Source organism: Cetorhinus maximus, chromosome 3, assembly GCF_964194155.1.
Source record: "Cetorhinus maximus chromosome 3, sCetMax3.hap1.1, whole genome shotgun sequence".
NCBI classification, from domain to species: Eukaryota; Metazoa; Chordata; class Chondrichthyes; order Lamniformes; family Cetorhinidae; genus Cetorhinus; species Cetorhinus maximus.
In genome coordinates, this window is record NC_135881.1 from 93,703,783 (window position 1) to 93,716,404 (window position 12,622).

The 12,622-nt window shown below is 44.7% G+C and overlaps 1 protein-coding gene across 1 annotated transcript in view; it reads left to right on the top strand.

The window, feature by feature from the left end:
- The window catches only part of sema5a (sema domain, seven thrombospondin repeats (type 1 and type 1-like), transmembrane domain (TM) and short cytoplasmic domain, (semaphorin) 5A), a 251,957-nt gene that overhangs the window by 222,679 nt on the left and 16,656 nt on the right, over nucleotides 1–12,622 (top strand). The window contains exons 18-19 of the mRNA XM_078538724.1: nucleotides 2,477–2,647; nucleotides 9,542–9,697. Of these exons, the coding sequence (XP_078394850.1) occupies nucleotides 2,477–2,647; nucleotides 9,542–9,697 (327 nt within the window). The remainder of the gene's footprint in view (nucleotides 1–2,476; nucleotides 2,648–9,541; nucleotides 9,698–12,622) is intronic.

A 12,622-nucleotide genomic window follows, 5' to 3' on the forward strand; every position in this document is an offset into this window, starting at 1 on the left:
TGAATAAAATATACTGGAAACCATAATTTAAGTCCTATAAGTTGCAAAGGCGGTACCATTTATTGGGTGATCCATCCTCCTTATAAAAGCAAATTAAAAAATCCCTACCATTATCCACTTGTATACAGCAAAGGTACATTGTGTAAGAGGCAAATAGTTTATTGATTAATAGTTTGATCGCTGATTCTCCCTTATCTTCAAATGGCCCATAATTAGATAGCTGCCCAAAGGGCAGGATTTTCTGCCCCGCCGGATCATCCAGTCCCACCCAAAGTCAGTCGACTTGTGGCTGGGCAGCCGAATCTCCCATGGCGGCTCCCACCACGACGGGACCAGAAACTCTTGGCCCAAATCTCACCTAAAATCCTAAGAAATGTGTTCCTAACTAATGAAGCCAGTTTATAAGAGAAATTTATCATTACAGTACTTTCTCACAGGTTTCAAAAGCTCGTTGAGTTGGCATGAAATAAAGGCTAATATAGGGTGGAACTTAGGGGCTGCCTGGTGCTGTACTGAAAGATAAAAGCAATTTCCAAGCATTTCTTTTTGTAAGACACTGTAAAAGAATGGAACATACAATTTATTTTAATCTGGGGGTCGAACTTTAGACCTCCAGGATCTGCATTGCTGAATTCTATCAGAGGCCACAGAGAACTTGGGAGATGTACACGATTAACATGATCTCTTTCATCAGCATAAACTATATTAAGGTTTGAGTAAACTTCATCCCAGATGTCACTTAATCCTCAGTTTTTATTTACATTGCTGCTTTATTTATTCTGTTGATTCAAACTGCATTCTGCATCTGCCAGGCAATCTGTGAAGAAAGTACACTTAGAAATCAACTCCAGCTCCAAAGGAATAATTGAAAATCTATCAGTGACTTAAGAGAATATAAAGCAACATAATTAATTTTTCAGCCCCCCCCCCTCCCCCCCCCCACAATTGTACTGAAAGCTTCAATGTTGGCACAGTTGGTTAGTGTTTGAATAAATGCAAAATCTTCAGAATGAGTATATTTAGTCTATAGCTTGGCTTGCAGCAAAACACTGGTGGGGAAAGGACTTTATGTAGTGTATCTAATTTACATATGCATACAGATGGGTCACTGCTTTGTTTAACTTTTAGTATTCTGAATGGAACAATTATAACAATTTTTATATATGGAAAATTCTACGTGTCAGCTAGCAAGAAAGAGTCATTTTCCAAATTTGCTGAGACAAAAACAAGACATCTTCCTCCTATTTTGTAAGAGATATCAATGCCTTTATCCCTCCACTTCTGATCCCTTGTTGCTTCTTTCTGGAGCATTTTTGCAGCTTTGAAATTTTTGTTGCTCTATTGCATCCCTTGTCCATCCCACTGAATGTTTCCTTGTATTAAAGGAGTACATTATGCTTTGTTTATATTATGGAGTTATTTCTGCAGCATGTTAAGGCTGCTGGCATTTTGTGCTTTGCCCTATTTACATTACGGAATGGATTTCAGAACACTGACATGCAGCTTTTTTGGATGTTGTGATCACAAATTCAAAGTAACTTAGACTTGTGCATGTGCAGGTGCGATTTTTAGTTTTTCCAGAACTAAACTCCCTACATGTTGGAGAAAGGTCTTTACAAGCCTGCAGAGCAGGATTGCACTGCTGGTGTGTAAAGGTGCCATTACACAATATAACACGCCCGATCTATTTTTGCCACCATTTTTTTTCTACCCCTGTTGCGCCTGGTAATACCGCATCTTAACCAAGCCATCATGCAGTGGAAAGCACTAGTGCTACCACATTTATATTACAATCGGGGTTAGCCTGCTGCTGGGAGCAGAACTCTTATGTAACCTAACAATAGACCTTTTGGGGCCACACGTGCTTTGGCTGTGGGTGAACTTTTTTTTATAAGTGGAAAAGTAGTTTAGGTTAGTTCAAGTATGTGCATGTGGGTATAGCAATATAGTGGTGATGTTACTGGATTAATAATCCAGAGAGCTGGGCAAAAGTCCTGCAGACAAAGTTCAAATGTCCCACTAAGGCAGTTGGGGTATTTAAGTTCAATTAATTAAATAAAGTCAGTAATGGTGACCATGATGTCACTGGATTGTCAGAAGACCCATCTGGTTCACTAATGCCTTTTAGGGAAGGAAATCTGCCATCTTTATCTGCTCTGCTCGATATGTGACTCCAGACCCACAGCAACATGGTTGACTCTTAACTGCTCTCTGAAATAACCTAGCAAGTTATTCATTTGCATTCAAGAAGCTGACTCACCATCATCTTCTCAAGGGCAATTATGATTGTCCAATAATTGTTGAGTGAATAAAAAAAATATAAATTGCACTATCTAAATAACCTCTACTGAGTTTTGGATATTTTGTTGAGAATTGAAGACAAGAAAAGTTGCTAACACAGTTGGAGATGTAAAATCAGTGCCCAAGAAACATTTTGAAAAGTGCCTAGTAATTTATTACTTGCTTTCCTTTTCAGTGGATGGTGGTTGGTCCTGTTGGTCTTCCTGGTCGAAGTGCTCCGTCTCCTGCGGAGGTGGACATTACATGAGGACACGTTCCTGCAGTAATCCTCCACCTGCATATGGTGGAGACATCTGTCTGGGTCTCCACACTGAAGAAGCATTGTGCAACACACAGCCCTGTCCAGGTATGGGGACAGAATAGACACCTCAGTTAGCTGCTTCGTTCCTAAATTAAATTAATTTGGGGGGATAGTCCGAACTAATTTCCCAGCAATCTGTTGGTTAATCTGAGAGATATCAGGCTAAGTACTGGAAATGGAATGCTATCCTAAATTTTCCAAAATAATATAACCCAATCCCACGATTACAACCTAATTTCTGCCACAGTGTATTCAGCTGCTTAGTTTGGCACTGAAATTCTCTTGTAATGCTTGTGCATTCATTTGGTCATAATTCATTTGCAAAGAAGGGTTTCTTACAAATTTGTGTTAGTGACTGTCAGAAGACAGACTTAGAGAAATGTGCAGAATTTCAGTTTGGCCTGAATTTTTCAGTCGTTGGGCATGCGTGATCGGCACTGCCAGGGTGGGTGCGGGAAGGAGGCGGGCACCAATGTAACCCAGGATGTGGGTGAGCGCTCCGAGAGAGCTCCCTGAAGGCAGACAGCTGCCCCAGGGAGCTGCAGACCTCCATAGAATAAAGGACATGACAAAAATGCTGCAAAATATGTCCATGTAGCATAATCAAGCACCTGAAAGCACACCTCATAAAAAAACAGTCCACAGATATCTCTTTTTAGTTTATTTCCCCACAGAGATTTCATCTCGCCCTGGATCAAGGTTTGAGCAAAAATGTGAATGCTGCCTGGGAGAATGGCCTGTCCGCCAACTGTAAATGTGGATGGGCCATGTAAAATCACTGTTGATTGCATCGTTAATGGGCTTAATTGCCCACTTAATTGCACAAGTACGCGATGACTTTGGGACGCTTACTCGACATCAAGCCGCGCTGCTTCACATCCGTTCAGATCAGGCACGCGCCCGCCCGTGGGACATAAAATCCTGGCCTTTGTGTTTCGCACAGCTTGTTTATTTGTATGTTTTTTCCTGCAGGGAGGGATCTTGCTAAATTATATTCTTGTTAAATTTCAATCTGCTGTTAGGTTTTCAACTGTATCAGAAAATGGGCTAAAGATAGATTTTTTAATCTTCCTGACGGTGAACTAAAAATAAGTTCAATTCATGATTCCCTACTACAGACAGTCATTGGTTTTAAACCACAGTGCCAGGTTATTAAGTACTTTTGTATTAGGAACTAGGAGTAATAGTGGGATTGAGTTATAATACGTTGCGTGGAACCATCCCGATTTACACTAAGTGCGGTAGCGGACAGGAAAAAGAATGTTTTACCTGCCGGCCGCAATGGCGGCTTTTCATGCCATATCGTCCCAATCCCACCTCATTAATCATGCATTCCTGCAAAACACACCATTTCGCTGACGCATGGACCTCCAATTCGCCCGCCATGCCGTCACCTCGCCGCTTTCTCACACCAGGTGCCATATTATGTGCAGCTGTGCGCTCACCTCTCAGTGCTTCCAGCCTACAACTGCTGCACAGAAGACATGGCACCAAAAGGCAAGAAGACAGCAGCCCTCCAATTCAGTGACAATCCCTTGAGCACCTTTTGGATGCAATGGAGGCCTGCCGTGATGTCCGCTACCACTACTCTGGCCGCAGGAGGGCCAGCCATATCACCAATCCGGCTTGGGAGGCGGTGGCAGCGATGGTCAGTGCTAAGCCCTGCAAAAGAGGACAGCCACCCAGTGCTGCAAGAGGATGAATGATCTCCTTCATTCCGCCAGGGTAAGTCACTCACCTTCATTGTCCTCGTCCTGTCCATGACACCGCTCACCACTCACACGTGCCAGGCATACTTATCATGTGGCTTAGCAGGCGTCCTGCTTACACTCTCTCCATCTGTATTCATGCAGGACAAGCTGGCACACAACAAAAGGGAGAGGTCACAGGCTGGTGGAGGAATGCCTGAAATGAAGGTCCTCATGGACTTTGAAAACAGAGCCATCCAGGGTCTGGTCAGTTCCTGTGCTGACGGTGAGGTTGGCAGTATTCAACCAATGGAGGATCCAGCAATGCAACATCCATCAGACAACTATGCTGTGAGTGATGTGTCCTGTTTCACAGGCCACTGCCATGCACTAAATATCTCTCCTAGCATTCACAGGCACAATTTTGAAACAGCTAAGAAAGCCCACAACCCAGCTCCTCGACTCGAGCCCCGAAGACACCTCAGAAGAGGAATCTGCTGAAACCTTAATTGAAGTCCCGTCACAGCACTCACCCACCCTCCACCAGCGCAGAGACACATACCTCGGTGGGACCTAGCTTTACAGTAGCCTTGTGGTCACAATCTGGTGAGCACATAGCACTGTCTGATTCAAAGCAGGTAGCAGCAGGGACTCCCCAGGTTTTCTGCACTCAAAGACTGCTGGAGACCAGAAATCTGCTGAGTCTGAGTCAGGTGACGAGCCTCTGGACTCAGTCATGCCTCAGTTGCTGAAGCTGCAAAGGCAAGTTCGAGAACATCAGGAAGGGATGCCCACTGTACTCCTCAGATTGCAAGGCACATAGAAAACATAGAAAAATAGAAGCAGGAGTAGGTCATTCGGTCCTTTGAGCCTGCTCCACCATTCAATATGATCATTTTGGCTTTGTCTAATCCCTTTGATATTTTCTAAATGTCCTGTTATCACATCCTTTATAATTGACTCTAGCATTTCCCCTACCACTGATGTTAGGCTAACCGGTCTGTAATTCCCTGTTTTCTCCCTCCTTTTTTAAATAGTGGGGTAACATTTGCCACCTTCTAATCTGCTGGGACTATTCCAGAATCTACAGAATTTTGGAAGGTAACAACCAATGTATCCACTATTTCTGTGGCTACCTCCTTTAGTACCCTGAGATGTAGATTATCAGGCCCTGGGGATTTATCGGCTTTCAGTCCCATAAATTCTCAAGCAATGTTTTTTTAGTAACACTAATTTCCTTCAATTCCTCCTTCTCACTAGACCTTTGGTTCTCTATTATAAGTTCTCCTGTTTCGGAATATAAGGGTCCTACATTTGTCTTCACTAATCTTTTTCTTCTTGCATACTTATAGAAGCTTTACAGTCTGCTTTTATGTTCCTTGCAAGTTTACTCTCATGGTGGAAGAGTTCGTCCGCCTTCATTCTGAGGTGATGGCGCTGGCATGCCAACACACTGAGGTCAACACTGGCACGATGGTGATTGCCATAGAGACCTTGGTCCAGGCCATCGGTCCTGCACTGCTTTGTGGCTGAACTCCATCGCTGACGCCATAGTTGGCCTCCGACAATGTCAACGCAAGAGGGGTGCAGGGCAGCTCGATCTCATGCCAGCTTCCCCATCTCCTCATGGAATCAGCCAGGGGCCCTTGGGCATCCAAAGGGAGGAGGATCAGCAGGTGCACACCCTGGAGCCACCCACCCAGGTGACTCCGGGAGTGTCCGGCCCATTCAAATTTGCCTCTTCCTGTGACCCCAGCAAATCCAGATCCACAGGCGCAGGAGAGTGCCACTGCCGCACAGCAGGACCCCAAAAGCAGGCCTGGGCCCTCCAGGTCCCAGCCCTCCAGAGGACGCCTGCCAATCATAGACAGGGTGTATTAGTCCCTGTGGATGTCGGGGGAACACCAAGACATGGTTAGTAAAGTTAGTTGCACAGCCTGGGCATGGGTGTTAATCACTTGTACACACTGTTCACTGCTGTAAATAAACTCCCAAGGACGTATCCTTGCATATGGCTCCATGTTCTGATGAGCAGTTTGTGTCCATTTGAAGTGTAACATTGGTTCCTGCACAAGGTAAAGACTGTTGTCTCAGTCCATGGTCCCTACCCTGTGCTTTGTGCAACCTTCCCAGCACACTGATGGTGCGCCTTCACTGTCACTGGACACGTCAGTCATCCCTGCACCTCAATGTGCTTGTATTGCTGCCAGAATGTCCTGGGCTGGCGACACAGAGATTTGTCATTTTCTGTGTGCTCCCAGCACCTTTGAGGTATGGCTGGCTTCCCCATCTCATCAGATCTGTGTCTGGTGACAGTGTGGTCCTGAAGGGTTCAGCTCACGAAAGATGCCCTAGGATCAAGAGAAGTTAAAGTTTCCCCATTGCATCTCCACGACATGACCCTGTTCACAGAGCGCAGGTGAGGTGCCATCAGCCAGACAGGAGTCAAATGTTCACAGATGCAATATAAGGATCCATGGTGTCTCCTCACAGCATGTCGTCAACTTCCTCCATGAATCGAGCAGCTATGAGGGGCTCCCGAGTGCCAGTGCAATGGCCTCATCGCTGTTATCTTCATCTTCGAAGACTTCCTCACCCTCAATCCCATTGATGCCCTTCTCATCGGAGGAGATATGCAGCTCCTCCATCTCCTCCTCAGCCAGCTTCTCTCCTTGTTGTAGCGCCAGGTTGTGAAGGACGCAGCAGATGACCATGATGTGTGATACCCTCTGTGGACTGTATTGCAGGGTTCCACCAGGCTGGACCAGGCACTGGAACCACATTTTCAGCATCCCAATGGTTTGCTTCACCAAGGTGTAAATTGCAGCATGAGGCTCGTTATACCTTCACTCTGCTGTAGTCTGAGGCCTCTGCACGGGCATCATCAACCATGTCCTCTGTGGGTAGCCCTGGTCCCTGAGGAGCCATCCCTGCAGCTTCTCTGGAGCCTGGAAGGTGTCAGGCATCTGAGACCAACTGAGAATGTAGGAGTCGTGGACACTCCCTGGGAGCCGTGTGCAGACCTGCAGGATGAAATTGTGGTAGTTGCACACCATCTGAATATTTGAGTGAGTGGAAGCCCTTGCAGTTGATGTTGTCGACCACTTGTTGCCACAGAGATCTGAGCGCCATGTGAGTGCAGTTGATGGCACCCTGCATCTGTAGAAAACCTGAAATCTGGGCAAATCCCAGTGCTCTTGCTTCCTGACTTTCCTGATCCCAGGCGAAATGCACAAAGTTGTGTGCCTTTGAAGGTGGCATCCGTGATCTTATGGATGCATTTGTGGGTGGAGGCTTGTGATATCCCACAGAGGTCACCTGTGGAGCCCTGAAAGGAGCCACTGGTGTAAAAATTGAGTGCCACGGCCACTGGCAGTGGATGACCTCCATGTCCCCATGGCGCCAAATCCTGCAGCAGGTGGCAGATGTGACCGACCAGATCACTGGACACGCACAGTCTTCAGACAAGCGCCATCTATAGAACCTGGGTCTAGCTAGGCAACAACCAGTAACGGCTCACTTTGGCTCTTCGGCATGCATGGGAGCCACAGCCACCCCTTCCTGAGGGTGCTGTTCCTTCCTCTGTCCAGCTAGGGTCCTCCATCGCTCTCTTCTCCTTCATCTCCATTCCCTGTAAGCCACGAGGCATACAGTTAGGTCACCAGGCTTCATGCTCCTGATGCGCTCCTCCTGCAGGATAAAAGCGAGAGACATGTGGGTTAGCATGGGTGTATTAAGAGCCTCTCTAGGTTAAGTCTGAAGGCCACTTAACGCATCCTGGAGAGTGCTGGCCACCAGCCAGAGATTAGTGCACTGCATGGCTGCCCGAAACCCCACCAACCTCCGTCCCCGTTCACCTGACCAATTGGCAGCAGGTTTGCCCACTGGGCTGCATGCTGTGCTCTCAGCACAGACACAGGCATTCTCCTAACCTGCACTTCAAGGCTGCACTGTTAGCTTGAACCATGGGGAGACTGGTCCAAACCGGGATGGTGACAATGCAAGGGGCTGTGAGCACCTCCAGCAGTGACTGCTCCATGGCCAGCTTTAGCAAGGAGATTGTACAACGTGCCCAGTCGTCCAACTGTTCTGCAGCCCACTAAAATGCTTGTAAGTTTTCAGTCTGTGCTTGAGGGGTGAAAAGCTCTGGAGCACTTGTTGGCATTTTGATGCCTCTGCGTTGCCTGAGTAGCAGATCAGCTAGAGGCCTGACTTCATATATGTCAATGTGGCTGTGCCTGAACTGTCTCAGCTGCGAGGAATGGTCATTTTATACAAGTTTCCCCTAATGTGTAACCGCTTTCCTCAACCCCACCCCGCATGTGCTTGTGCACTACCTTCAACTGCAGTGCAGCCCTTACCCTCCTCATCAACTCACCTCTACTGCAGTGCAGCCCTTGCCCATCCCCCCTCCCAAACTCATCTCAACCATAGGGCAGCCCTTGTCCCGGCACTGCACTGTCAGCCAGCCGGGAAAATGCGACTTGCCTGTCCCCTTGCCTGAATGCGCGGCAACTAACCTTGATGTCCCTGGAGAGTGCTGTGCAGCATTACTGTGCACTCCCCTCCGCGTTCACTTTGAAGTGCAGCACACCAGGTGCACACCTTATAAATGTTGTTGTGAAACACGTAGGCGTGCAATAATGCTGACGTGCCCGGATGATCCAGCGTGGGGGGATGATTCCAGCGAGCTGGGCTTATAATGATATGCAGATGTATTACACTGAAGTTCTTGATGTGCAGCGACAGGCGGAATGGATGATTGCAAACTAATTGGCCGCTCTTGCCCGGCATGACACCCAACACCAGTGGGCATGGAAAATTCTGCCCATTGGAAAATTTAGGATAGCATTCCAATTGCAGTGCTTAGCCTGATAGCTCTCAGATTGACCAACAGATCACTAGGAAATTAATTCAGACTATCCCTCCCAATGAATTTCATTTAGGAATTATGCAACAAAGAGAGGAAACTTACAGCTGTTCAATTTGACAGAAACAGCGAAACTAGGGAAGTAAATTCACAGCCAGAGATGTGTTGTAGGAATGACAGTCCCTAGCCTTACAGCTGAAAGCGTATTATGCCATCCCGTTCTTCCTACTGTTTTTAATAGTGAAAAGGTGAGATACCTGCAAATGCTTGAAGACAAATATTTCACAATTCCAATGATCAAACGATGATTAACTATTGAATATTTGAAGGCATCATGCTTGTCCTGGGAGAATACTTACCACTTTTTTTCTTCTTCTGCAGATAGTTGGTCAGAGTGGTCTGGCTGGTCAGAGTGTGAGGTCTCAGGTTCACAACATCGTATTCGCCAGTGTAAAATCTTATTTCCTGTTGGTTACCAGTGCTCTGAGAACAGCAGTGAGAGCCGAACCTGTATCTACAACTCCAATTTCATTCCTGGTAAGCACTTGGTTGAATGGGATCGATAGAGAATTACTGCAAAGACAGCTCATAAATAATTATGTGTGTGCCTTCTCTGTTAACATTGAATAATGGCATCTATCTGAACTATTTAAAATTTGAGGAGTTAAATTCAACTTCGGCAAGGATTGAAAACAGACCTCCCTTCTCTGCCCCTCCCCCTATTATACCCCACTCAATTTTCCTTTACATTGAAGTCAATGTATAATTTCAGAATGTGCAACAACGAATATTCTAAAGACTGTTTAACTTTCATGACCCAATTATACAAACATAAATGGCAACATTTAGAATCTTCAATACTGGCCAGATAAATCATCGACAATAAAGGACTGGAAATTTAACATGCCATATTTATTCTAAAGGGATTACAATGATAACTTGGGAAACTCCAACCTGTAACATTATCCAAATATTGAAAGAAGCAGCAAAATAAAAGTGACCAGTAATACCCTGGAGGCACAGATAGAATTTTAACTTCTGCTGATATATAAAATGGGCAATGTTGTATTGGCCACCAGTTAAACACCTCTCCCCATTTGCCTTTCCACTGAAGCCATTGAAATGCAAAACCAGGTGGATCATATAAGGGGTGGCCTATTTAAAAATTGCTCATTTAACACAATTGTCCAAAGTTAAAATTAACTCCACAGAATTCAATTTTGTCTAGATTGGATTTTCAAATGGTCTGAAAATTAAGAATCTGCAGCTGCATGTAAGAATTTCCTTACACATCTTAATGGGCTCCATCCTGCACTCAAATTCACTTTTGAAATGGAGCAGTCAAATGAGCTCCCTTCCCTCAACATGCTAGTTGAGAAATCTACCAGGGGGTTCTCCACTAATGTCTACCTCAAGCCAACCTTCATTGGTCAGTGTACACGTTGGGATTCCTACAGTTCCACACACTATAAGATTGGCCTTAGCGGCAACCTTGTTAGTATGCCCCGAACTATTTGCTCACCGTGAAAACTTGATGCTGAAATAGGGCGCATCAGATCCATCATGCGGTATAATGGCTACCCTGATAGATCATTGCTCGCTGTATATTGTGCAAACTCAAGAATGGGCCTAAGGCTCCTACTTTCAGTCCTAAAAAGTGCCCTGTCTACCTCAGATTACATTGGAAGGGTAAGGCGTCTCAAAAATTTGAGCAACAGGTGAGGCTAGCAGTTTCTTGCTATCACTTTACAGTAGGGACATAAGTGATATTCGCCACTAATCGGATGCTGTCGTCAAGCCAAAAAGACATTCTGCCTATCACACAAATGAGAAATGTGGTATGTGAATTTCAGTGCCGGCATGATGCCAGATATGTAGGCTGTATGTCCCAATGACAGGTGGATCATATCAACACATACCCCTTTGGCTGTTCGCAACAGGCAAAGTACTGACCGTACCCAACCAGTCTGTGCTTGCAAAGCTCAGAACATAGTGTCCAACATTAGATGTGATTCCATAATTGGGTAGCACTTGCTAAACAATCCTGATTGTGCTAAGAATTACACTGGTAACCAATTTGAGGTTATCGGTAGGGCTTGCAGTGTGGCTCACTTACGCATGCTAAAAGCAACATATATTCACACACAGGGCCCTGTCCTTTTCAGACAGAAGGAGCATGCCCATGCATTGCACCTTCTTCAAGTAAACAAAAGCATGGGGGACAGCCATTCCCAGATTCATTCCCTAGGGCAATGCCTTGCCTAATCAGAGTCGATCTGCCTGGTTTGAATTTAAACAAAAGCTTGGCAGCTAACTGTTCCCTGGTGCTTTCTCCCATGGCAATGCCTCTACCAATCAGAATCCACTTGCCAACCAATCAGCGCTCTCTTCTCATGCTGGATAAATTGTGGTTTGCTTTACAATTGATATTCTTGTGAATCTGTCCTGGTGAGTGCAAGATGAAAAGCTTTGACAGCATGTCTCTTTTTTTCAGCAATGCCCAAGTTCTGCACTACCAAATGACTAAGAATAACAAGCATACCACTAGAAAGGGAGATAGAAGGAGCACACCAAACTCAAAGTCAGAAATAGACATAAAAAAAGTAAATGTGTAAGAAGAGAGACACAAAATATTCAAAAATAAAATGCCTGCTCTTAGTATGACAGAGCAACAATTAGTTATTATTAAAAATTACAGGCAATAACTAATTGATGGGTGAACGGTAGTGGGTAAAAATCTGTGACTTTTACCACATTTTAATGATATACAGAGGTAGAATTTCGGTGTGGTTTCCGAAGTGTCCTACCACAACTTTAGCAGTAATCCCAGAAAAATAGTCATTTGCACTGTTTCTGTAGGATTTCCTACAATTTTTTGTCACAGTTACTTGCAGTGGCCACCTGTAAAACTTGCATGAGCTTCATTCTCCATGGAACCTAAAGAATAAAGAATATCACAGTGATGATATTAAATATTTTTAATGTATCTTAGACACTGGGCAATAACATACAAGAGGACTCAAAAATTGCCAAGATGCCTTTTTTTGCACAAGTTAGGTAAAAGCTACAATGGAATCTAGGTAAAAGTATTTCCATCATAAGTATAATATTTTTATCAATTCCTAGTGTATTATTCTCAATCAGTCCCAATGCAAAGAGGTTTAGGTTTAAATATAAATCATTATAAATTCATTACAATCCAAATGTCATAGATGTGATGATAATGTTTTGATACAGTCAGACTTGGCTATTCTCTGTATAATGAATGCATATTAAATTAGTATCTGAATAATTACAAAGCACAGAGAGGGTTATAATAGAAATGTTTTTTATGTGTTCGGTATGAAATGCTTATAAACTTGACTTTGATTTCTGATTTAAGGATTTTGACTCAAATCATACTGCCTGACTTCACATAAGAGTAATTTTGCATTCTAAGCTGGTGTGCTGGTGCAAATTTTT